The 26,565-nt window shown below is 35.6% G+C and overlaps 2 protein-coding genes across 2 annotated transcripts in view; one reads left to right on the forward strand and one right to left on the reverse strand.

Annotated features, from left to right (window-relative positions):
• Positions 1–26,565, forward strand: part of LOC134678852 (uncharacterized) — a 208,179-nt gene that overhangs the window by 170,640 nt on the left and 10,974 nt on the right. The window contains exon 10 of the mRNA XM_063537562.1: positions 14,191–14,305. Coding sequence (XP_063393632.1) covers positions 14,191–14,305 — 115 coding nt within the window. The remainder of the gene's footprint in view (positions 1–14,190; positions 14,306–26,565) is intronic.
• On the reverse strand, positions 21,174–24,995 carry LOC134679466 (uncharacterized). Its single transcript, XM_063538392.1, has 5 exons — positions 24,827–24,995; positions 23,865–24,073; positions 23,125–23,320; positions 22,687–22,815; positions 21,174–21,956 (listed from the first exon to the last, which is right to left on the reverse strand). Exons 1-5 carry the CDS (start codon positions 24,858–24,860, stop codon positions 21,793–21,795), a joined length of 732 nt encoding a protein of 243 aa, XP_063394462.1. The 5' UTR covers positions 24,861–24,995; the 3' UTR covers positions 21,174–21,792.

Consider the following 26,565-nt stretch of genomic DNA (forward strand, 5'->3'; position numbering starts at 1 on the left):
TCCTCCTCGCATGAAAAATTCAATTTTAATTCATGAAATTGTTCAGGCAACAAGTTTTTTGCCAATTTGTCAAGACTACTGGACATAAATTTAAGTGAATCAACAAATCTCAATTTAACTGTGCGATTATTTATTTGCAAATTCTTAGAAAATGAAATGTATTTCTCTTTGTTCTCTGGAATCAGTTCAATGTCGCCTTCCATCAAACCAAGCCCATGCACTATAAAATGACTATCATAGTTACACAAATTATGGAAAAATACAGGTACAAAATTAGGTGCCCTGTATTTTTCAGAACAAAATTTATGTGCCACTCCTTCATAAAGACCAGTATGGTAATTATAGGAAATGACTGAATCCTCGTTTAAATTTTTATCACAAATATAACATGTACTACTCTGAGAAATATGCACATTATTTGCATTAGATAAAGGCAATGGAGTTTTTACAAAAGTATTTCTCCTACAAATGGCCTTTAAGTCTTGTTCCATATACTTCATAAATTCCTGGGTGCAATTTTTGCCTTTATATGTTCTGTACACTGACAATTTATCATTATAAGAACATTTAATATAGTATCCAAAACTATATACCTCATGTTTTTGTATATTTGTTGTTGAGGATGTAGTAGGATTAATTTTACCTGTTTGAATCGGGTTTAGAAAGGCCTCGAAATCAGCATAAATAACAAAAGGTACCCTTAATTTACGTTCATAATTATCGAAAGTAAGTATATTGGAGGAAACGTTTTCATTGAACCAGTTTTTCTTTTTATCCTGTTCTGAAGGTAAATGTGTACAAACATGGAAACAATCGTTTCTTTGATGATTCATTAAATTGTCACGAGTTGTAAAGTTCGCCAAACAACCATCACAAATATGTGCGGCATGCTGTGTATTTGATAATTGTTTGGATACTAACCTAGATAAATTTTTGATATAGCAATAATGCCCCTTACTGTCTTTGGATATGTACAATAAGTTCAAGTGGGTAGCTTTTTTGCACTTTGTTAAGTGTAATGGGCCTACTACGTCATGTATTTTACTTTTCGAATTGTATTCAAGACCAAAAACGTTTATACTTATATCATTCATTTTTTCAAATTTCTGAATATCTCCAACTTTAAGTGGGAAAGTTAAATTTCCAAAATTTAATTTATTTTTATGCGCTATATACGATTTCGTAGTGTTTGAACGATGACTTGTAGGTGGATACAAGCCTGACAATACAGCCCATCTAAAACATTCATGATCACTATTTTTTACATTAATAACTGCTTTTCTGTTCTGAATATCACGTGGTAATTCGATATAGGAAGAACCACGCAATGGATTAAATTTGTTTACATTGACATCTAGATAGTTAAATTTTATTAAACTCCATCCACTATCTTTTCTCTCAAAGTTAAATAATTTTGTTAATATATCTTTAACAACTGACTCGAAAATCTCATCTTTGTCGCTGCTAACATCAACTACATTGTTACATAATTGGAAATCAAATGTATTATTTACTTGTTTGCTCTCTATATCGTTATTTTTATTATTATTTTTACTTCCTCTTCGTCGCGATGCTTTTCGAGTAATGAGCGGTTCTCTTCTTTTATTCGACATTTTATACCCAGATCCTGACATGAGAGAATCAATTTTTTCATCAGCCTTTCTTTTTAGGTTAGCGCTCGCTTCCTTAAATCGTGATCGAATGGAACTATCCATAGGACGAGAATTTACCATATCAGATAACAGACCAACCCCTGCCCCTAAGGTTTCTTTTCCAATGGTTTTTAAACCGCTAGATAACAAAGGGAGCACTGATCTAAATAGTCCACCCAAAAAACTGCCTATACCATGTCCTCGTTGGTATGGAACTCCCTTATAGACAATACCTATCCCAGAGCCGGCTTGGTGTGAATAATAATGTTCGTAAGGACAAGAGACTGACGATCTGTTGTAAATCATTTTACTCGTTGAAAGTGTAGCTTCACGCAAGAAGATCCAAATTGAAATGGTACTCTGACACCAGTCGTTGTTCTTATATCTATTTCAATTGTATCGAACTCTCTTCGTAAAACTGGTACATAATGAGCGGGTGAGAAGATGTGAGTTTTATAAGCTCCATAAATGAACTTAGTTGGATCTAAAGGTATTATTCTGAGTAATGAAGTAATAACATCTCCGACTACTTGTGGATGTATTATATCAGTATAAACAAATATTTGAGATGGTAAACCTAAATATAAATTTGCGGGGTTTTTTCCTAATGTATTTTGTTTTAAATTTGTTCTCGGTTTAAAACCCAATTGCAGACTTAGTATCGGAGTTGTTATGATAGATGTTATTTCTTTATTTGTTGTTGCTATTCCAACCAGTTTTGTTAATCCATCATATCGAAATTTTACGTTATTTTTTAACTGTGGGTTTTCATTAAACGCTTGAAGAAAATGATCTATATTATCATATGTAGTGGCTGGTATATGAGTTTTTATATCCACTATTTTTGTAGTTTTATCGGTGGGTGATAACACCGTTTTCTTTAAATAAATGATGTTTTCGTGCTCTTGAACATTATACATGGAACAAGGGTATTGAAATTCCACCAACCCAACTACCCATTCTCCATCCAATTTAATGGTCTTTGGTAATTTAGTTAAGAAATGTGCAGTCGTGTTATCCGTGTAGTAATCTGATGAACTATTACTTAACAAAGTTAGATAAAAACTATTTTCACTCATATTTTCTTTAAGTTTGATTCAGGTATCCAAGAATTAAATTTATTAGGATAACCTTGCCACTTAACTAGTATTTCCTTTCTGCCAGCAACTCGACGCGAGCGTATTATTTTATCAATTTTATACTCGTTGGAGGGGAGGTAAGTTACTTTTTGTAATTCTTTAAAATAAAATGTACCAATGATGGGTTCACCTTCTAAATCCTTTATTGTATAAACAACTCGTGGCGATCTGTTAATAATCGAATCAATAATAAATATTTCATCACTCCAATTACTTTCATAACCTTTTTGAAACACATGCTTATATTTAGTGATTCTAACATGATCACCTACATTTAGTTTTTTAGTTTCTGATGAAATTTGCCTATCTTTTTTGCGATCATATAAATTACACCAAACAGTCATAATATTATTAGAGCTAACATCAACTGGGCGCATTTTAATGCTAGAATGATAGCTATGGTTGTAAGAATGTAAAAGATCTTGTAATATATTTGTGTAGTTATATGTATTCTTATGAGTGAAGTAACGCCACATTTTCATTTTAAGTGTTCTTTGAAACCTTTCTACTATACTTGCTTTAATGTCGGGGTTATTAGTGGTATAATAATTAATATTTTTGCTCTTAAAGTAATCTCTAACCGCCCTTGAAACAAATTCTGTACCTTTATCAGATTGGATGTGACGGGGAACAGAGTTGGCTTCAGTAAATATGCTTTCAAAACATTGTTTAACAGTTGCTGAATCCTTCTTCTTCATGGCTCTTGCAAAAGCATATTTACTGAATACATCAATAACACAAAGAATATATTTGTACCCATCATTATATTGACTATAAGTACTCATATCACTTAAATCGGCTTGCCAAAGTTCATTAAAGTTCGAGAGAATGTATTTATTTCTAGTAAATCGTCTATGAGTAGGTTTATGTAGCGTGTACGTATCTTGAGATTGTAACCATTTTTTCACTTCCTCTTTGTTCATTTGACCTTTCATTTCCTTTGATAAATTATTTAAACTGCTATAGCCAGCTGGATTAGAGACATCATAGTAGATTCTGTTAATGTCTAATAAGGAGTCCATCTTTCCCACTCTATTTTCTTTCCGGATCGCTTTTGCTCCCGTGTAGCAAGAGGTGTAGAAGTATTATTATCTTTATCTGTTGAGGCTCTCGTCTTCACAGATGTGGAGGGGGTAAAGGGTTCAATCAAAGGAGTACCATTAATAAATGCTAAATTTGTAGGATTACCTATGCATGACCTAGGCACTTGGATATCTTTTAAAAGTAAAGCAAACACTTCCCATCCAATTGGCTTAGGACGTTTAAGACATCTAACGGTGTCGCTTACCAAATCAGTAATATTACTATTTTGAATGGTTTGGTTATTTATAACAACTTCACCAGTCTGTTTCCACCAAATTTTCGGTTTACTTGAAACAATGTAATCTAACAACGTTCGAGCTTTTTTTTCATAAGATTTAGGTAATATGTTTATAATTTTTGATGGACTAATTGGCATTAGTTCTTGATTTATTTCACCAGGTGGTGTATTAAACGATGACGGTGTGGCTGCTTCAGTTACATTATCTGTAACTGACTCATTATTTTCATTCTCCTCCTTTTTGTTCACTTTTGTTTTTATAATATCATTACTTTCGTTGATGACTTGATCTAGCCCCTCCATCACGATGGGTATTCTAAACGGTTTTCGATCTGTTTCAATAAAATGTAGAAATCTTTGTAATGCTTGAGAATATAACGTCCACTTTTCGCGATCATTCATTTTACTTTTAAGGATCTTTTGCATCTCTCCATCTAGCCGAGATGAGGAATTTTCGGGTGGACTCTCATTCCGTTTCAGTCTTTCAATAAAATCTGATTCTACTAATAACATTTTTTTTGTGTTTTCCATTTTGTTTATGATAAAGAGTTCACTAAAGCACTTAAAACTGCACCTAAAATAATAGGTAGAAATGCACCTCCTTTTTGAACTATAACAGTTTTTCTTATTTTATGTTTCCCTTTCGAAACTAATTTTCTTAAAATATCTTTATATTTTTTTAGTTTCGTCTTTTCTTTTTTTTCTAATGGAATTTTCCCATTTAGGACGTTATAAATACACTCACAAATAATGTTGATCTCTTCATCGTCACAAGATTTAAGTAACGCAGTACGATATTTGGGTTTAAGCAACTGCAATGCTTCAAGTAAATGTTTATATGTGTTTACTCTTGCATGCATCATGTAGAACTGACTAAAATATGCTGATTTTTATCATATTTAAACCCCTTTTTAGGTACATACACTGTGCAATGCCCATCGAACGGAAATATTTTTGTTTTGAAACGGCATATGTCATTTGTATTTTGTTTCAGGTCAATCATGAGGTAACCATGAGCCTCCTTTGTAGCATCTTTGTAGGCTTCGTCCACAAACTTTGAGTTTTCTGGGTAAACTTGTCGTGACAGGTAGCGTATTTGAGTTTTATCCCTGGGATTTTTAAAAAATACAATGTAGCTTGTATTCAATGAAATATCACGTTGACCTCGACCTTGATGAAATATGTTTTGTGTAATATAAAAAACACTTAAGTTTCTATGATGACTACCTTTCGTAAAAATGTCAACGATTCGTCCATCTGATTCTCTCATCAAATCATCTATAATAAGAAGTTTAGGTTTCTTCCCATCAAAAATTGAAAAATCTGGTATTCCTTGACTATAATTTACATTTTCCAGATTGTAGAGAGGTTGCATTTCATCATAACACCAAATAATTTCATCAAATTCAACATTACATATCTCTTTGGAGTTATTCAAAAAGTTTGTGACAAATTGAGTTTTACCACAGCCACTAGGACCTGCGACAATGGTGGTGAAAGGATGATAAAAGTGAATCATTATTAAATATCGTAATCTATGTGTATGTGTGTGTGTGTGGGTGAGTGTTGATATGTTAACGGATGGACTTTAAATGGTAATATTCAGAAAGAAGATTACTATTTAAACAACTCAGATATAGTAGAAAAAACAAAAGGATTACGTAAAAAACAAAAATTTATTATATATGATCACACTTTTAACATAATTATTTTTTTGTTTCTTATTTACAAAACTACCTTAAAAGATACAATAAAATAAAATTCATACATTTTTTTTTACATGTTTACAAGTAATATCTTAAAAATATACAATGTACAAACAATAATTTGGAATTCCAATGTTCTGTGTGATTAAATTACAACTTTGAAACTTTTTCATTATTGCGGTATTTTATAATGACCCCATGCAAGAGTGTCAGAAGAGTTTTCTAATAAGTATCGTTTTGTATCTTCATGCGATAATGATATTTTATTTATTTTTTGAGTGAATATTATATGTTTTATAGACTTAAATCTTAGCATTTGAGCGCGTTGCAAATTTTTATTAAATAAACACGTTTTGTAATTGTCAAGAGTAAATTTTTTTGTAACACATTTATTGACTCCTTTGGCTTTTGATAAAACACCGTATTTTTCAGTTTTCTCATCATTCTCGTCATATTTTTCAACATCTAAGGTATACATTTTAGATCTCAGACCTACGAATTCTTTTAAAATTCTACCATTATTTTCATCTTTGAAAAACCCTAATCGCTTTTTATTAATTAACGGCAAATCATATTTATTGTTAGGAGGATAGTCAGATGTATCAAAATATAAATTAAGGTCTGATTTTATATCTGCGTAATAATTTTCCGTGAAAATTTGATATACTAAGCTATCAGTATCTGTATAAAGAAGCTTAAGATTGTCTGGATATTTGGTTTTCATGTAGCTGTAGTGAAAGTCATACATCAAAGTTTTTGATATATCTAATACGCAAAATCCCAAATAAATCGGTTTATTATAAAATATTCTAGTTTTATTCAACTGAACGGCCACTAAATTCTCAGAGAATATGGATAAACTATGGAACTCGGGTTTCGCTATCAAAGATTGAACCCCCTGCGTTTTTCCTCGATTTTCCCAGTTATTTAATAATTTGACATTTACACGTTTTGCAACATTTTCCATGGTCTTACCGAACACTGAATTATTCATTAGTTTAAAGAAATCTTTTTCAAAATCGGATGATGCCTGTGATCGCATGTGGGTGTTCAAATCTATGTAACTTTTTAACCACATAGACTGCTGAAATTTAAGAATGCGATGGATTTTACTCAATTTCAAACCATTTTTTAAACACTGTTTTAGATTTCTATAGTGAATGACATAATTCGTTTTTTTATTTAAATTAGGAATTAATTTTTTTTCTTTGGAATTACCCAAACAAACGTTTTCAGGACAGAATGGCAAATCTGAATGAGAGTCATGCAACTCGTTAGGGTATTCGAGATCAACTTCTAAAATTAAACCATGATCAGCGTCATCAGATATATTAAAGTCAGTATCTGTATTTACCCATTCAAATTTACCGGTAGGAAGACATTGAGACATAGCCCACCCGTAAAGGTTATTTGCATCAAAGTACATAAGAAATGACGATGGGATATTTTGATTATAATCTGACAAAAAAATATTATTAGCCTTCGCATATCTATTACTACATTGTGATATGCCACCTCGAATATTTTTCGCTATAAAAGCTATTTTATCGATATCAGTTAGGAGTTCTAGTTTTATTTTTGTAGTTCTTAACATTGCATCCCAACTTAATCCCGGAGCAGTATAATAATGAGCGGGGTCTAATCCATACGTCTTAAGACAAAGGTTTCTAAAATTTTCAAATATATCAGTTAGTAATAAAACATCAGTTTTTAAATATAAATCAGAATAATCACCCATATTTTTGCATTTAAAATGAGACCAAACATCTTTTGCGTGATCATAATCCTCCTCTGAGATGTGACTATCAGACAAGGAACTAAAGAAATCATCTTTAGAGGGAAGAGCTGTTAAGTTTAAAGAATCGTATGATGACATGTGTTCATAGGGATATACACCCTTTCGTAATAAGCGTTTAAAATCCTCCTCGCATGAAAAATTCAATTTTAATTCATGAAATTGTTCAGGCAACAAGTTTTTTGCCAATTTGTCAAGACTACTGGACATAAATTTAAGTGAATCAACAAATCTCAATTTAACTGTGCGATTATTTATTTGCAAATTCTTAGAAAATGAAATGTATTTCTCTTTGTTCTCTGGAATCAGTTCAATGTCGCCTTCCATCAAACCAAGCCCATGCACTATAAAATGACTATCATAGTTACACAAATTATGGAAAAATACAGGTACAAAATTAGGTGCCCTGTATTTTTCAGAACAAAATTTATGTGCCACTCCTTCATAAAGACCAGTATGGTAATTATAGGAAATGACTGAATCCTCGTTTAAATTTTTATCACAAATATAACATGTACTACTCTGAGAAATATGCACATTATTTGCATTAGATAAAGGCAATGGAGTTTTTACAAAAGTATTTCTCCTACAAATGGCCTTTAAGTCTTGTTCCATATACTTCATAAATTCCTGGGTGCAATTTTTGCCTTTATATGTTCTGTACACTGACAATTTATCATTATAAGAACATTTAATATAGTATCCAAAACTATATACCTCATGTTTTTGTATATTTGTTGTTGAGGATGTAGTAGGATTAATTTTACCTGTTTGAATCGGGTTTAGAAAGGCCTCGAAATCAGCATAAATAACAAAAGGTACCCTTAATTTACGTTCATAATTATCGAAAGTAAGTATATTGGAGGAAACGTTTTCATTGAACCAGTTTTTCTTTTTATCCTGTTCTGAAGGTAAATGTGTACAAACATGGAAACAATCGTTTCTTTGATGATTCATTAAATTGTCACGAGTTGTAAAGTTCGCCAAACAACCATCACAAATATGTGCGGCATGCTGTGTATTTGATAATTGTTTGGATACTAACCTAGATAAATTTTTGATATAGCAATAATGCCCCTTACTGTCTTTGGATATGTACAATAAGTTCAAGTGGGTAGCTTTTTTGCACTTTGTTAAGTGTAATGGGCCTACTACGTCATGTATTTTACTTTTCGAATTGTATTCAAGACCAAAAACGTTTATACTTATATCATTCATTTTTTCAAATTTCTGAATATCTCCAACTTTAAGTGGGAAAGTTAAATTTCCAAAATTTAATTTATTTTTATGCGCTATATACGATTTCGTAGTGTTTGAACGATGACTTGTAGGTGGATACAAGCCTGACAATACAGCCCATCTAAAACATTCATGATCACTATTTTTTACATTAATAACTGCTTTTCTGTTCTGAATATCACGTGGTAATTCGATATAGGAAGAACCACGCAATGGATTAAATTTGTTTACATTGACATCTAGATAGTTAAATTTTATTAAACTCCATCCACTATCTTTTCTCTCAAAGTTAAATAATTTTGTTAATATATCTTTAACAACTGACTCGAAAATCTCATCTTTGTCGCTGCTAACATCAACTACATTGTTACATAATTGGAAATCAAATGTATTATTTACTTGTTTGCTCTCTTGAGTAAAATCCGCATTTAAAATAAAGTTTACTTTTAAAGCATGGTGATCAGTGAGGGAACGATCCAATAATGCAAAGATTTTATCTTTATTTCCTAGTAAAATAGATTCGGGAGTAAATGGTTGGTGAACATTTTCATTTAATAGTATTCTGTAAGTGGCCACCCTATTCTTAAAAGCATTTTCAATTAACTGAACATTAACCCATTCAATGTCAGCCCTTAAAACATTATTTTTGTGAAGATTACTATTTAAATGATTTTTAAAATATCTTTTAGAGACAAACTTATTACACACAGAACATTCAATTTCATGATTATTATTTGTACTCACAATGACATCGGGAACTGGTTCGGGTGATGTTGATGTGACAGGTTCAGCAGCTGCTGGACGGTTTTTCTTCAACAAGAATTCTTCAGTCTCCAAAACTGCAGCTGTCCTTTTTACTCCCCGTCCTATTTGAGAAGATCTATAACAATACAAAATAAACATAAATATCTTAATGTGAGATAAAATAAAAATAATTACTAAAATGGTTGGTTGTATATACTAACGTAAGTCTTTTCGACACTGCTGACAATAGGCCTGCATCATCAAAACTCCATCAATCACATCTGATGACTCAGTATTCCCCTTGGAATTTTTTATATGCCCATCACATGGTGTATAATACGGTATAATATCAGAATCTTCCAGTAACGTGTGAGGTAATTTGTTTGAAATGTACCACATTCTAATATTTCTATGAAAATATGATACAATAAATTCTTTACTTAATTCCTCAATCTTATCACGAGGTAAGGTGAGACCAATATGATAATAAGTAAACACCATTATGGAAAAGGATATCACAATACAAGCACGGCACCAAAACACTGAATGATATGAACTCGAGATACCCCGCTTATATAACCAGTCCTCTCCCACCCCACGTTTATCCTAACAATTAGTTCAGGTCACAACAAGTTAGGGACCCATCCTTTGTTAAACAGGTACCTGTTAAGAGTTATAAACATGTATGAACAGGAATATTTTTACTTACGCCTCTCGATGAAGTTGGCTCACAAGACGGGCAGCCTCGCATAGATCTTCATTTTCTTCTATTTCTTCACAGAGTCTGATAAGTTCAAGATCGTAGACATCACAGCTCAAAGAGTCCATTATGAAATGAGAAATCATACAGTGCTTTCTTTCATTTAAATAGTTGACTACACGTATAAGATTTCTAAGAGTGGGGACTGTGACCTTTACAAGTGAGAAGTTTAAATTAAAACTTGTTGTAATGTTATACAATAAAAATAATCTGTTACATGGAAAATGTACTTAAGGAGAGGTAAAAAATGAGAAATACGTTAACACAATCATTAAGCTACTACTATCATTAATAATTATAACTATCACTGTTTCTTATTATCTATAAAATATTTCACACTACTGTCCTTAGAAGCTAATTGCTTTGTTATGTTATAAATAATATTTCGCGTATTTTGTAGCTCCAAATCGTCTTCCAGCGCAAAATATTTCAATCTGAAGTCCGCATGCTTCCAGTGTTCCATGGGTGGGACGTTTTTAATTGTTTGCATATCATATATCTCGATTTTAATCAAATGTGATGCATATGCCCCGTCGTCTTGTCCGGATGATAAGTTTGCAACACCGTCTGGTGAACTTTTGCTCACATTCGAAGACCGTTTCACAATTTTGGGTTGCTTTTTAGGTCGTTCAAAGAAACTATCGATATTGTTTCCTGAACGTTTCTTTGCGATGGCTTGTTTAACTTTGAAACCAAGCGTACCCTCTTCATCGCTTGATTCGTCTTTATTATTATCCGGGTAGTAATAGTTCTTGAAAGTATTTTCAGTGAACTGAAACAATATAAAACAATAATTTACACACTGTCTACAATCTTGATAATTAAAACACAAAGAACACAAGTGAAAACAAAACAAAGTAAGTTACGGTAATAAAAGACATACTTACATCCATTGTTGGGTCTTTCTATAAACACTTAAACACTTCACTGTTGAATTAACACTATATTTCTATATACTGCAATAGATACAAGGAGCTCTGATACAGTGGACTGCCACGACGGTAATACTTACTCAAACTCATTTCTCTTCGGCTTTTATACTGTGTCACTATGACCAGGGTACAGTACCGTTAAAATCATGTCTCAACAAGTTCATCTGATACATACGCTCTCTTTACTAAAACCCAAATTCAAAAGCATAATAGGAAACAATAAATCCATTGTCGGTATAAAATATAATAGATGTCTACCAATAAAGCAATTATGCTGTTATAACAATGAATAGCAACGCACAAGAAATGTTGACGTATTAGACTAAATCATGTTGAAACCAGTTGACACGTCTCGTTCTTTTTTTTAATCACACAAAGTAACATGTCTCAACAAGTTCATCTAAACAGACGTTCTCTTTACTCAATCCCAAATTATAAAAGAATAGGTATAGGAAACAATAAATCCATTGTCAGCATAAAATATAATAGACGTCTATTAATAAAGCAATTATGCTGTTATAACAATGAATAGCAACGCACAAGAAATGTTGATGTATTAGACTAAATCATGTTGAAACCAGTTGACATGTCTCGTTCTTTTTTTTAAATCACACAAAGTAACATGTATCAACAAGTTCATCTAAACAGACGTTCTCTTTACTCAAACCCAAATTATAAAAGAATAGGTATAGGAAACAATAAATCCATTGTCAGTATAAAATATAATAGACGTCTATCAATAAAACAATTAAGCTATTATAACAATGAACACAAGTGCACAAGAAATGCCTCACACGCCTCGTTATTTTTTTAAATAATAGAAAGAAACAAGTAACTACGAGTTTACTTTATATCGGAAGACTAGGTGAAAGCAGGTTAGTTTGATATGAGTTAGGTTGATTTTAGTTAGGTTTGGACAAGTTAGGTTTAGGTTAGGTTTTCGAAGAATAAGTTAGGTTTGGTAAAAGGATAAGGTTTAGGCTGCCAAAGGATTACTAGTGTAAATTCTACGTCAGAAGAAGGTTAGAACTGTATTCCTTATAAATCGAAATAGCTCCAAGAGGTAATAAGATAATGCGGGTTATTAGAGTTGATAGTTAGAGTACCTAATACCTATTGCAAAATACCTATCACAAACACCTACAGTATACACACATAAAGAAGGCATGAATGGAGACGTCGGTGGGTTAAGGAAAGGGTCCAGGCAGGTAGTATGCTCGGTAACACAATAGCGCGCCCGAGTCGAGATCGAACAATAGAAAAGGGTCGATAAGCCTATTGTTACCGTGGTGAACAAGGTGTATTGTTTAATTAGCGTATTTCGTAAGTCCCTGAAGGAGGCGCCGGGCACTGCTGAGACCTAGCGCAATCAATTCAAATGGGGGGCCCTTTTTTTTTTTTTTTTTTTTTTTTTTTTTTTTTTTTTTTTTTTTTTTAGGTTCAGCAGGGGCGGTGGGTCGGCCTTGGGGTCAGGATCGGGGACCACTGAGAGGCGGGGCCAGAATCGGGGAATACTTTCTACTCGCGATCTTGACTTGTCTTTTAATTTAAATATGCTTTTTAAAAATCTGTAACAAATATTACTTAAATATGAAAACAAAATAATGTAAATAAACGTTTCAATAAAAAGACACGTCAAGATTGTTTTTCCAATGCTAAAAAACGTAGTTACCTACTATATACCTAAATATTTACTATAAGTCGATAATCTTCAAATAGGAATGTCGGTTGTGTATAAGTGACGTAAACGTAGTAGGTAGTTAACGTAGTTAACCGTGCTGGCCCGGGGTTGCCAGTAGTTTCTACAGTATTGCAGCATCAGTGCAAACTGCACAAACATTCGTTGGTAAATTGTGTCTACAAATTGTACAATAGAATTATCGCTACACACGGAACATTACAGTAGACACCGCGACGAAGTTTGCGGAGCTAGTGAAGTTGCTTGCAATGCTGTATTCAGGCTCGGAACTCTATGTGGCTGCTTGTAGTTTGTAGTTCGGTATGTACCAGAGATGCCACGAATATTCGGCAGGTATTCGACCTATTCGGCCACTTTGCCGAATATTCGGTATTCGTCGAATATCTGTTGCACCTAAAATGAAAAATTACACACTAAAGTAACCAAAAAGTAGGTATATTTAATATTTAAAATGTATTTTTGAAAAGTATTTACTCGGGCACGTTTTTGAGCATTCGTTGATTACAAAATATTTTATTTTTATCATGATTCTGATTTGATTGACTCGAACTAAATTCATTACTTCTGTTTAACATAGAAATATGTTTTATTAAACGTTGTGCTTTCTTGGCGAACAGTTTTCATAAAAATTGTGACTCAAAATGTTCGCATGTCATGCCGAATATTCGGCCGCCGTATATACGGTATTCGGCCGAGAGAGGGGCCGAATATTCAGTATTCGGTATTCGGCCAAATTGACTATTCGGGGCATCTCTAGTATGTAAGTACAACGTAAAATAATAATACTTTGGTGTCCGAACCAACTTGGGTGAACGCATTATCCCAGGAATGAAATCTAACTAATATTAGGAAAATTTAATCGAAGGCGTCTTTTTAAGTCATTAAAATAGTTAATGAATGCCAAATGAAAAAAAGCGATTATTTTGATGCGTTATTATCAGACATCGTAAATTTTATAGCATTTTTGGTGCAGCGCAGTGGTGTTAACAGAATTGGTATAGATAATTCCAATTGAAATGGTAAATTAAGGTTAACATTAACGTAATTAACGCTAATTAATCATTAGGGTTAAAATTGTTTATACCATTTCCATTAACACGACTCCGCTGTACCGAAAATGCTATAAAATTTACGATGTCTGGTTATTATGATTATTAAGTACCTACATTATTAACATTATGTTGATATGAATGTCGTCCGTAGGTGAACAGGCACATGGATGTTTTGGAAAAAGCGCCAGTCGTAGTCCTAGACGGAAATGCACCACAATCCACCATCGAGTACGTGATTCAACAATGCAGCAAAATAAACAAACCAGGTAAGTGTAAATTTAACACAAGTAATGGCTAGAATACCCGGAGGAAATAAACACATCTACTTAAATTACCTAACGGTAAGCCGTTGTCGTACATATATCATATGTATATATGTACCTGTATTGACGTAGACTGCATTGTGCATTTAGTGGAATAGCGGTAGAAGATTTAACGCAGTTGATGGCTTTAGTTATTACCTATATAATTTTTATATATTTATTACGATTATCCAACGATTCCAACGAATGAAAATGTGAATAAAAGTTTATATTATAAGGCTACAAACTAGTTAGAGACTATTTACCTACCCATGTATGTAGAGTCAGCAAAACTTTAAAGCATATAGGTATTTTATATGCAGGGGTGCTGCTACCCGTTCATTCAGAGTTGGCCGACGGTTACATGATTACGTTACAGATACAATTATTAGTACTCTGGTACTATCGACATAAATCATTTCGTACTTTATTTTACACGACATATGACCTGGTGCTAATTTAACTTAGCACAATACCTACGTGCATATACCTATATCGAAAATTTAAAGGGCCATATGTACTGTTAAACGTTATACAATACACGTGCGAAAGGGTACTTAATTCGCAACGAGTGGCTATAAATTAAAAACACTACCGAAGGGAGTGATTTAAATCGATTTGAATCCTACTTTTCGCACTTGTATCGTAAAACTCATAAAAGTACTTAGTTGTAAAGCTGTGGTAGCCAAGTGGATAAGACGTCTGATGGGGTCAGGCGGGGAGCCGGCCGGATGGTAACACCCAACTTTAAGGAACGGGTAGGAAACTTTGCTGACTTTATCTACCAATATTTATTATTATTATTGCATGTCAGTCCAACCATTATCAGAGGCATCGCCTACGTTCAAAATAGGTCAGGTGAACGTCGCAGCAGAGCACCTTCTGTAAAGGCACAATTAGCTATTATGTGCCATTGAATAAATGCGTACCTACCTACCTGCTATTTTACGTAAGCTTCCGACTCCGTTTATCGAACTGAACCTGTCAATGAATACAGGTGTTGGTACTGTTTCAAAGGCACCTCCAATAATATCAATAAACTTCGTGCTTACGTCTAGCTAAGTAACAGCAACAGCCCATTAGCGCTTGTATGACGTCATTGTTACTGCATGTTGCTATTTTAGTCAACGCGTATAAAACTGATCGGCTTTACTCGACTCATGTATAGAAAATAGATATTAGGATTCATCCTGTTTTATGTGAAATTGAGAGTAGGTATCGGCATTAATACCTAACACCTTTGAAAATTACATTTTTAAGGTCACTTCCAATTAACCCTTTTCCAGGCCGCTCCAATCTATAAGGAAAATCCAAATATATTCTTATTAATCCAACACTGAATTGCTGGTGGCGGGTTCAAACCCCGGCTCGTACCAATGAGTTGTTCGAAACATATGTTCGAAATATCGTTTGATATTTTACCAGTCGCTTTTCGGTGAAGGAAAACATTATGAGGAAATTCCAATAAGGCATAACACCTACAACATGTTTTAGTGATGCTTGCGCTCGGCTTGGTCTCCTGCCTCCTTCTCTCTAGACTCTAAAAGTTAAAATCCATCAAGCAGTTAACGCTGCAAGGTGCGCTTGAGTAATGGACATACAAACTCGTACATACGCTCTCCAAAACATAACTCCATTTTTCGTCGGGTGATTTTTAAAAATTACACCACAATTAAATAGAATTATAAGAAGCACCTATTTTAAGAAATCAAAATTCACTTGTGCAGAAATATATTTTATTAATGTATTAAGTTGACAATACTTAAAAACACAAATAAAGTTACACTTGGACGGATCTAGAATTAAATTGGATTTGATCCACGACAACAAAAAGAAATTAAGTTCAAGTTAAACAATCAATCAAGTAAAGTCAGGTGGGCTCTGTCTGATTTGTGAAGTTTTTCTATCAAACAAAGTTTACCTAACTAACCGCGTGACATGACGACAAGTACGTATAGTGCTTACTCGTGTAGGGAATTCTATGTGCAAAGTGAGCGTGGTCAAAGTCGAAGTTCTGTCGGAAGAAAATAGATTCGAAAGTAACATAAAACGGCCTTAGTCTATTTCATCATGATTTCTAACTTTTTTATTAAATAACTGTTCCATGTGTCCGAACAAAAAATTGTCAAATAAGTACCCCTACTGTGAATCAAATCCAGTTAAACATATTTAACTAACAAGGCACATCAACAATCTTGAATAAGGACCTGATGCTTCACAATTACATTTTAGATAATTACGATTACAGACGGATTGGTGCAAGCGGCCCCGAATGTCTCAGACTTTGTACAAGGCAAATTACTTAATTAACATAATAAAATCCTTAAACTAAAACTCATTATTAATCTTGAAATGAGAGTTGAGTAGATATGCAAAATACTTCAGGAGTATTTCAGTCTGCACCATAGTAATCAAACATAATGTGACTGTATCTCTTCATTATTTTGAGTAAAAGTTAAAATACAAGATTATATATGTCATATCACCGCCGACTAGGGCTCACATCTGGGGCGACATGAAGTGAAATTTAACGATCAAGTTTAGTGACGTCAGACATCATTATACATCGCACTCACTCACGCATGCACGAAGGGGCATTTTGCGGGCACGTCAGTTAGTAACGTTTGCAAATAAATCAATACATTTTCAAGCTGTCAAAAATTCACCCTCAAATGCGGTGTAAAGTCAATTGGACATCACCAACGTGAGTTGCTCAGAAAATATCTGTCCAGTGTAAGTGTTATCTTCCATCTCAAGCGGAAATAGACACATTGTATCATATGCCCTTATACGTCAATAAACAAATAAAATACAAAATAACCTAAATCCAGACTTAAACACATCTATCGTTTATCTTAGTGAACATGCTTACTCTATACAAATATTAGTCTTTAATGGACGGCATTGAGATTCAAAATAAGAATCGGAATTACATACGTAATGTTTCAGTCATACAAAATATCTTATTAGTGATTGATTACATTCTTTAAAATTAAAACAAATGTTTTAAACAAACTTCGCTCTAAGTTCTTAAGAATATTATATTACTCTAATTTGAAACTTAGTACTAAATATGAATACATTTGTTTAAGTGTCATATTCTTCATCTGGGAATTGTATTTTTCGAGATAGGAATTTACAAATAAAGAAAATAGTATAGATATAAATGACTAAATTTAAAATGGCGCTTTCAGATTCGTCTCTACGCTACGGTTCAAAACCTAAAAACAATCTTGAATAAAGAATAAATATGATGTATGTGCTTTCAAGGCACATCTATAACAGAGTTGACAAAAGAAGACGTTCGCTATTACATAAAGCGACTAAGGAATGTTAAAAACAAGATTCAACCAAACCAACACAACATATCATATTCCATGGTAATAACCCATTCACAACTGTTATATATGTTATTTCTCTTGATTGCAAGCCCACGACAAGAAGATATTTTATTATTAACCAAAACCGGACTTAATCTTACAAATAAGCCTAAAAATTTGGTTCGAAAAAAGAAAATATTTCTCCTTAAAAATTACGGGGGCAACGCATGTCGAAACGTCCGAGCTAATATTCAAACAATTATATGTGCTCAAGTCCCGTTTTTCCATGGTTTGCCGTGTGGTGCCGGCCTATAGAATAGCACCAACCCAATTCTTCCCGTGGGTGTCGTAAAAGGCGACTAAGGGAAACATAACCAGGGGGTGGGCAGCAGCGCCCCCTGCAGAACAATTACTGAACTGCGATCCCCAACCCGCATGCCCAGCGTGGGGATTATGGGCATTACCCCCCAAATGAAAACACACGCCAAACGAAAATGGCCCCTAGTTCCCGGCCGCCAAGCTATTCCTGGCCATGGCAGCGGCCACGGTAACGGCGAGGCAAGGGGTGCTAAGAATCCCCGGGCTACGTTAGGCTGCCATTCATTACAAAATTTGACCCTGGCTACGTTTAACGGACGCACTCTGAGGCTTGACCACCATCTAGCGCAGTTGGAAGTGGAGTTAGAGAACATTAAATGGCATGTTCTAGGGTTATGTGAAATCCGTAGAGAGGGGGAGGATACCGTAACCCTAGAGTCGGGCCATCTTCTCTACTATCGTGAGGGTGATAAAACATCCCAGGGTGGCGTAGGTTTCCTCGTCAATAAGGCCCTCTCTAACAACGTTGAAGAAATCTCCAGTGTGTCGACCAGGGTAGCGTACCTGATCCTTCGGCTGTCCAAGCGCTACAGCATGAAGGTAATTCAGGTTTACGCACCGACCTCGGCACACTCTGATGATGAAGTGGAGGATATGTACGAAGACATATCCAAAGCCCTGCACAACACCACTAAGGCCCACTTCAATGTTGTTATGGGGGACTTTAACGGCAAGGTGGGAACCCAGACGGGCAACGAATCCCGGATAGGCCCGCATGGTTACGGAGTTAGGAATCACAGGGGGCAAATGCTTGTCAACTTTCTTGAGAAAGAGGGACTGTTCTTAATGAACTCCTTCTTTAAGAAACAGCCTCAAAGGAAGTGGACATGGCAAAGCCCCGACACTGTGACTAAAAATGAGATCGACTTCATCATGACGGATAGCAGGCACATATTCAGAGATGTCTCAGTGATCAACAGGTTCAATACCGGATCTGATCACCGACTCCTCCGAGGCTCTCTGAATATCAACTTAAGGCTTGAAAGAAACCGTCTGATGAAGTCCACGCTCCGCCCTAACCCAATCCAAATTATGGCGGGTACCGAGAAGTTCCAGCAGCTTCTCAGGGATAGATTTGTTGCCTTGGAACCCACCAATGACGCTGACGAGACCCTACATAATCTGATCGAAACTCTGAGGGACGAGGGCGTCAAATTCTGCAGAACGCAGCAGACTGGCAAGAAATCCAAACTCTCGGCTGAGACCCTCGGATTGATGACAAAAAGACGGGAAACTACCCAAGCGACTTCGTCGGAGACGTCAGAGCTGAACAAGCGAATAGCGAAGATGGTACGGCGCGACCTTCGGAGCTCCAATACACGCCTCATTGAAGAGGCGATAGAGCAAAACCGAGGGTCCAAAGTATTCACTCAGCAGCTTGGCAGGAGCCACCTGACGAAGCTTAAAACTCGCGACGGGAGGACCGTATTGTCGAAGCCGGAGATCTCCGCCGAGATTGAGGATTTCTATGACCGGTTATATGCTGCACATGCCCCTCATTCCCAACGAGACGATCATGATTCCAGAGCCACCCTGACACGCCATTACACCGACGAACTGCCAGACATCAGTCAAGACGAGATCGTGTTAGCTCTGAGGCAGCTTAAAAATGGAAAAGCCCCCGGTGAGGACGGAATAACATCAGAGCTTTTGAAAGCTGGAGGAACCCCTGTTATACAGGAATTACAGAACCTCTTCAACGCCGTCCTTCACAGTGGGAGAACTCCAAAGGCGTGGAGCGGGAGTTTGGTGGTGCTCTTTTTTAAGAAGGGGGACAAAACCCTCCTTAAAAATTACAGACCCATCTCGCTCCTGAGTCACGTCTATAAGCTGTTCTCACGAGTGGTCACAAACCGTCTCGCCAGGAGACTCGACGAGTTCCAGCCGCCAGAGCAGGCAGGGTTTCGCGGAGGATATGGCACCATAGACCACATTCACACAGTGAGGCAGATTATACAAAAGTGCGAAGAATATAATCAGCCCCTGTGTCTAGCCTTTGTGGACTATGAGAAGGCCTTTGACTCTGTCGAGACCTGGGCTGTTCTGGAATCCTTACAGCGATGCCAAATAGACTATCGTTATATCGAGGTGTTGAGATGTCTCTACGAAGCCGCCACCATGAGTGTCCAAGTACAGGGTCAGCAGTCTAAACCTATCCAATTGCGCAGAGGGGTGAGACAGGGGGATGTTATATCCCCGAAACTGTTCACAAGCGCGTTGGAAGATATGGTTAAGACGCTGGACTGGAAAGGTAAGGGCATTAACATAAACGGCGACTACATCTCACACCTACGATTCGCAGATGACATAGTCATAGTGGCGGAGTCGCTAGAGGAGCTGAACCGGATGCTGGACAGCCTAGCTGCGGCCTCGCGACGCATCGGTCTTGGCATGAATTTGGATAAAACTAAAGTCATGATCAATGGCCACATTGATCCAATACCGATAGTCGTAAATGGCCACCTTCTCGAAATCGTTTCGGAATATACTTACCTCGGGCAGATTCTACAGTTAGGTAAAAACAATTTCGAGAAGGAGGCCAAGAGGAGGATCCAGCTGGGCTGGGCAGCGTTTGGGAAACTACGCCGAGTCTTCTCGTCATCCATACCGCAATGCTTGAAAACAAAAGTTTTCAATCAGTGCGTCCTACCCGTCATGACCTACGGAGCCGAGACATGGACACTCACGGTAGGGTTGGTCCACCAGTTCAAAGTCGCTCAGCGAGCTATGGAGAGAGCTATGCTCGGAGTTTCTCTGAAGGATAAGATTCGTAACGAATACATTCGACAGAGAACCAAAGTTATCGACATAGCTCAAAGAATTAGCAAGCTGAAGTGGCAGTGGGCTGGCCATATCGCACGAAGAACCGACAACCGCTGGGGGAAACGTGTTCTTGAGTGGAGACCGCGACTCGGCAAACGTAGTGTAGGACGCCCTTCGGCCAGGTGGGATGACGATCTGCGAAAGACTGCAGGCAGATGCTGGATGCGGCAAGCTGAAGACAGGGCGCTATGGCGCTCTTTAGGGGAGGGCTATGTCCAGCAGTGGACTAATATAGCCTGATGATGAAGTCCCGTTTTTGCTAAGTAATAATCATGTATAAAAATCGTATATGTAAAAATCGTTTAAGAGATTAAATTTGAGATAGTTTGTCTCTAACACGCAATCTAAACGATATCGTTCTATTGACTAAATTTTATATGACCTTCAGTATAATGGTGAAAAGTAAGATTTATAAGAATAGGTTCTTTAATCTAGTCATTATACCATAATGATAAAACTTCATGAAATTTAAAATACTCTCAACAAAAGGAGTCCGTTAGAAAATCTTATTTACTAAGCAAATAGCAAAACAGGAATAAGCAATACTCAAATGTAGTCAATAAGAACAATGGGTACCTCAACTAGCTATACATTATTGTGATTTGGCGATTGGAGTTTACGTAAATGACATTTAATTTAATATATCAATTATCAAAGAATATTACATGAGAACATCTCTTAAGCTAAATAAAATATTATACCTAAAATCAAACACCGGCTTCTAAATTGGTACTTTTGAATTTTATCATTAGTTTATTACTTGTCCAAGGGTGCAAAATGTCCTATAAATTTTCTATTTTTTGAATTGTTTTTAGTTGATTGCAATTTTTTTATGTCTTACACATCAGTCATGCTCATCCTTATTGACTACATCTGTACCTTTTCATGTAGGGAAAAATGGGTGATAGGATACGCAGTGCATGTAAAAAGCTAGTTATTCCAGCCGATCTGCCGCTGGTGCTGCAGCTGGTCGCGCAGCTGGTGCAGCGCGTGCTCGGGCTGGCTGTGCTGCATCTGCGCCACGAGGTTGCGCGCCTCCAGTCGCAGTTCGTACAGCTTCTTTGACTCCATGTACAGCAGAACTGCCGCCACGCCTGCAAAAACACTTGCTTTCTAGAGATCCAGTGAAAATAACCAATTATATATTAATTTATGCACTCCAATGATTTTAATGATTTGCAAGCAGATTGGTATGGTGCAACTGGCCTTTACTTCAATAATATTGAGAGGGCCAAACTATAGTTCGTTTTTTTTTAACATTAGAAATAAGGTAAACAATCTTGATGCGTCTTTTAATTGAAGAACACATTTTAAAAATAAATTACGGCAAATATGTAACAATTATAAATCTAATACGATCATTTATAATCTTCTGCTTTCATAAGTAATAGTTGCCGTTTTTTTAAAAGCGTTTTTCAATTAAAAGACATGTCAAGATCGCTTACCTTCTTTGTAGTTCTTTCTAATGCTAAAAAAACGAACTATAGATGAATAAATGGACTGAGTATACTTATCGTAGATTTGCTTAACACTGATTTATGTAACAAAATCAAGGTATTTTTTTAATGCTTCAAGCAAGCAGTGTTTCTGTGTATATAATAAGTAATTTCGACTAGTTATAACTCTAACTTCATTTAAGCAGAGTAGTTTGTCTTGTAAAAAACAAACTATAAGTGGACCATGATCAAAACGCAAATATAGATACATGCCAAAGGGCTGAGCCAGTCTGATGGCTTTAATCCTTTTAAAGGCAAACAATTGGCCATAATTTCAGTTCAAGTCTTCTTAATGTTACAAACAAAGAACAAAGTTTATGTGACTTACCGAAAAATACTAATGCAACTACAGCAAAGGCATATGACCATGAGACAACGTGGAACGAGGGATACATCAGCCAGTCCCGGCGGTAACAGTTCCCTCCAAACACTGCTACTGCCAGAAACAAGAACACACCTGCAAATAATAACAATTCATTTATTTCCTTGCTAACATAAAATTAAACCTTTTTTACATTAAAATTATTTCAGTTATATCACAAAATGCCCATAAAACAAAAAATCTAATTACACTGTTACATCAATATAAACAAAGATATTTTTATTACCTACTCCTTACATTTAGTTGTTAGTAAACAAATAATTCAATAAATGTATATAACATGATCTGTCAGAACTCTCTGTGAAACAGTCATTAAATTTTACCTACCTATTATAGAATACAACTAGATTAAAATGAAAAGTTACTCAAGACTAAAATACTTACTTGACGCAGCAACAAAGAGAAATGAGAGTGAGACAAAAATCCATTCATATTGTAGCACTGTGCGCAGAGGCCAGCGCACAATGACACAGGCCAGTAGGACTTGTGCGCTGAGCGAGAATATCAGTGCCAATGTGACAAATGCTTGCACGGCCATGAGCCAGCTGGGTAGCAGGTACTCGCGGATTACATAGTACTCCTAAAATGAAAAAAACAAGAAATAATAGCCATAACTTTTAAAGGTTGAGTAATGGGATCAGACAGAGGCCTTTGCCTACAAAAGGCATACAGATATAAATTTAGATTAGATATATATATATATGTTAACAACAAAATGAAATGTACTACAAAATACTTATCTGAAATAAAGGCTATTTCATTTCATTTCAATGGGATCAGACAACTTTCCTAGCATGTTCACTAAGGCAATTAGCTTAACTCCTCAACTAACCATACATGTACACTGGCATTCAAAAGTGCATGGACATGTTTCAACCGTAATCTTAAGGCATTACAGTTGATATCTATCCATGCACTTTTGAATGCCACTGTACAAGTCAGATGGAATGAATTTATTAACTCATGGTCACATCTTATTTCATTTAGAGTGAATATTAAATGTCCCATTTCTATTTTATAAGCCCATTATTCTGTAGGTCACTTTGTAGCTGCATGTATAATCAATATTTTTCTAAAAAACACTTATACTCCCAATCTGCTTTAACACAATCAAAAACACCAACCTGACTAAAAATGTAGTGACAGCCCATGAAGAGTTTGTCCAGTTGGTACTGTGGCAGACGGAAGCGATCAAAACAATACTCCCACAAACCCATGCGCTTGAAGGAATCAAACATCTCTGGATACGACTCTATCCAGTACGGGCTCGCAAACGAGAACAGCAGGAACAGGCCGGCAACATAGGTGATTGTTGCCCCTATTAGGGTGGCATCTAAAACATAATCAGACATAACCTCCTAAGACCCAGAGTCATTTTTACAGTTTTGAATTTGGATGTTTCTTTTATTCCATTGTAGTTCTAAATTCGATTTTAATTTGTTCTGTTTAACACATTCAGTGCCAGCCCGAGCTACGCGCTACGAGCGTAGCCGTTAACACGGGAAAAACCGTATGTAGCGAAAAGCGTCTACGAACAGTGAACTCCCCTAGGGAGTCGCTGGCAATGAATGTGTTAAGGGAACTCAGGACTTAGGAGGATAAAAGAAACTGAGACTTGCAGGTCATGAATTTGATTACTGAGCTTACTCATCATAGCAGAAATATGACACAGGTTAAAAGACTATGCTTTTTAAATGCATTTATATGCTTTGTACAATTGAAATTTACACAACACATGCATGACAATCCTATTGGAAACTACATGCTGAATATCCATACTTAACGCCTTTGGGGATCTTAAGTATGGATATTCAGCTTACACTGCGATTCTTGGGGAAACATTACAGATCTCGCGGCTTGTGAAGATTATAAATATGTATTATAATAGAAACAAAATCGGGGTCAGTTACAGATATCAAAATTAATCATTTCTCCATTAATATATACAACTTAAGATGTTGTTGTTATTTAACTATATGTAATGTATCGTATTATACGTAATTAAGGATGAAAATCATTTCATAATTAATAAATTGAATGCATAACAAACATTGTACACATCGGTGGGCGTGCCCGGTATACTTACTCGACGCCTTTGGATATTCGTTGTCGGCAGTCATTTTGAAAGTATTGACTCACAGTAACTCTTTAAATTATATTTATCAATACATTATTTTGTACAGCGGGCAGGAAAATTAATTTGTATTACAAAGCATCTACTGTAAACGATATTTTGAACTTCCAAATTGTACCACAGACCATAGAGCATATAATCACTACGTTTTAAGAGTCGGCACTCTCGAACAATCCTCGAACCGAATTATGAACGTACATATCCCAACACACCAAATACAGGCTTAAAGATCTCGCATCCAGGCCATAATTGTTAAAAAAAGAAAAACCACACAATACTACCAACACAAAAAAAACAACGCTAGGGCTCGACACTTCCAGTACCTACTGTTTATCGATATCGATAAATGTGCGATACGTGCTGCTGTATTTACCTACTGTACTACCTATTAATAAAATAAAAGAACATTATATATATATAAACAATTTTATTTTACATGATAAAAATAACATAGTTTATTATTCAAGTAGGCATATTACAATATGCTGAATTCGCGCGCATTCTTTTTTAATCTGGTCCCTTTTTATTGAAGGCACTGGATGGAGAATGATTTCCACAAATGAACTTGTTTCCATTCAGCTTTTGAATAGGTAAATAAATACGCCAAATCCTCATTTCCTTTTCCTCAGCTTTGCCCATAATCGACATCTGAAATAAAGAGATTATCGATAAAATTGGTCGTACACTATTCGTGTCATAGGTTACTTAGTTTTTTACTTAAAAATACTTTATTCACAAAATATTTTCGTTTTAATCATGGATTGTACACGACTAAAACTAATTAAATTAGTAACTGTTAACGACTCAAAGTAAAAAATGAAAATATTGCATACAAACATCAGTTTACCGACCTGTTCGGATCAAGTTGGAAATTTGGCCAAAAATGCGTCAGTAGTTAGTCTTCTTACACACCCACTACAAACTTCACATTTCCTTAAAGATTTGGCCCCCATTTAAATAACAGCTAAAGTTATTTTACCAATTACAATAAAAAATAACCACGTATTTCCACGTTCACGACAATTCAAATGACGTTTGACGTTTTACTACCAATCATACCAACCTAAAGAAAAGTAAGTATAATACGTCTATGTTAAAAACAAGTATGGTATGTGCCACCAAAATGCAACAGCAGTCATTTTAATTCGATAAGATTATTTCTATGCCTCAATGTTGGTAACAAGGGCTTTCATAATTTATCAAAGTATGGGGTGTCGATGGGCTGCCACAGACAGACTAAACAATGTGGAGGAAACGAGTGAAACGACAAACGTCAATCAACCTGGGCCCCATTTTATAAAACGGTTGAAAGTTATGCGTGGTTATGCGTGTCCAGACGCGGCCAATTTTTCAGCAATCTGATTAAATTGTCCGATCAAATCAGGCCGTGCGGACATAAACGCCAATTTGGCTCGCCGAATTTAACCGCCAATTATGACCGATAAAATGGAAAGGGACGCAAAAATACCAATTGACGTGACGCTAATATTTGCGTTTGGGTGCATTTCTTTAATTTTACTGCAATTACAGCGTAATTAGAGTGCCAGAGAAAGATGCCCGCAATTTGCTTAGAGTTAGACAAAAAAAACTTTGCAGCGATTTTCATAGCCCACGCAGTGCAAGTGTTATTTAGTTACGTCATTTGAAGTTAAGACGTTTAAAATGATATTTGCACTGCGTGGGCTATCAAA

Source organism: Cydia fagiglandana, chromosome Z (genome assembly GCF_963556715.1).
Source record: "Cydia fagiglandana chromosome Z, ilCydFagi1.1, whole genome shotgun sequence".
NCBI lineage: Eukaryota > Metazoa > Arthropoda > Insecta > Lepidoptera > Tortricidae > Cydia > Cydia fagiglandana.

Coding starts and splice junctions, on each gene's coding strand:
- LOC134679466 (XM_063538392.1), bottom strand. CDS start 24,860: ATGACTGCCGACAACGAATATCCAAAGGCGTCGA. Junction 24,074..24,826: donor CGAATATCCAAAGGCGTCGA/GTAAGTATACCG, acceptor ATTATGTTTTAG/ATGCCACCCTAATAGGGGCA. Junction 22,816..23,124: donor TCTCTTTGTTGCTGCGTCAA/GTAAGTATTTTA, acceptor TATTATTTGCAG/GTGTGTTCTTGTTTCTGGCA.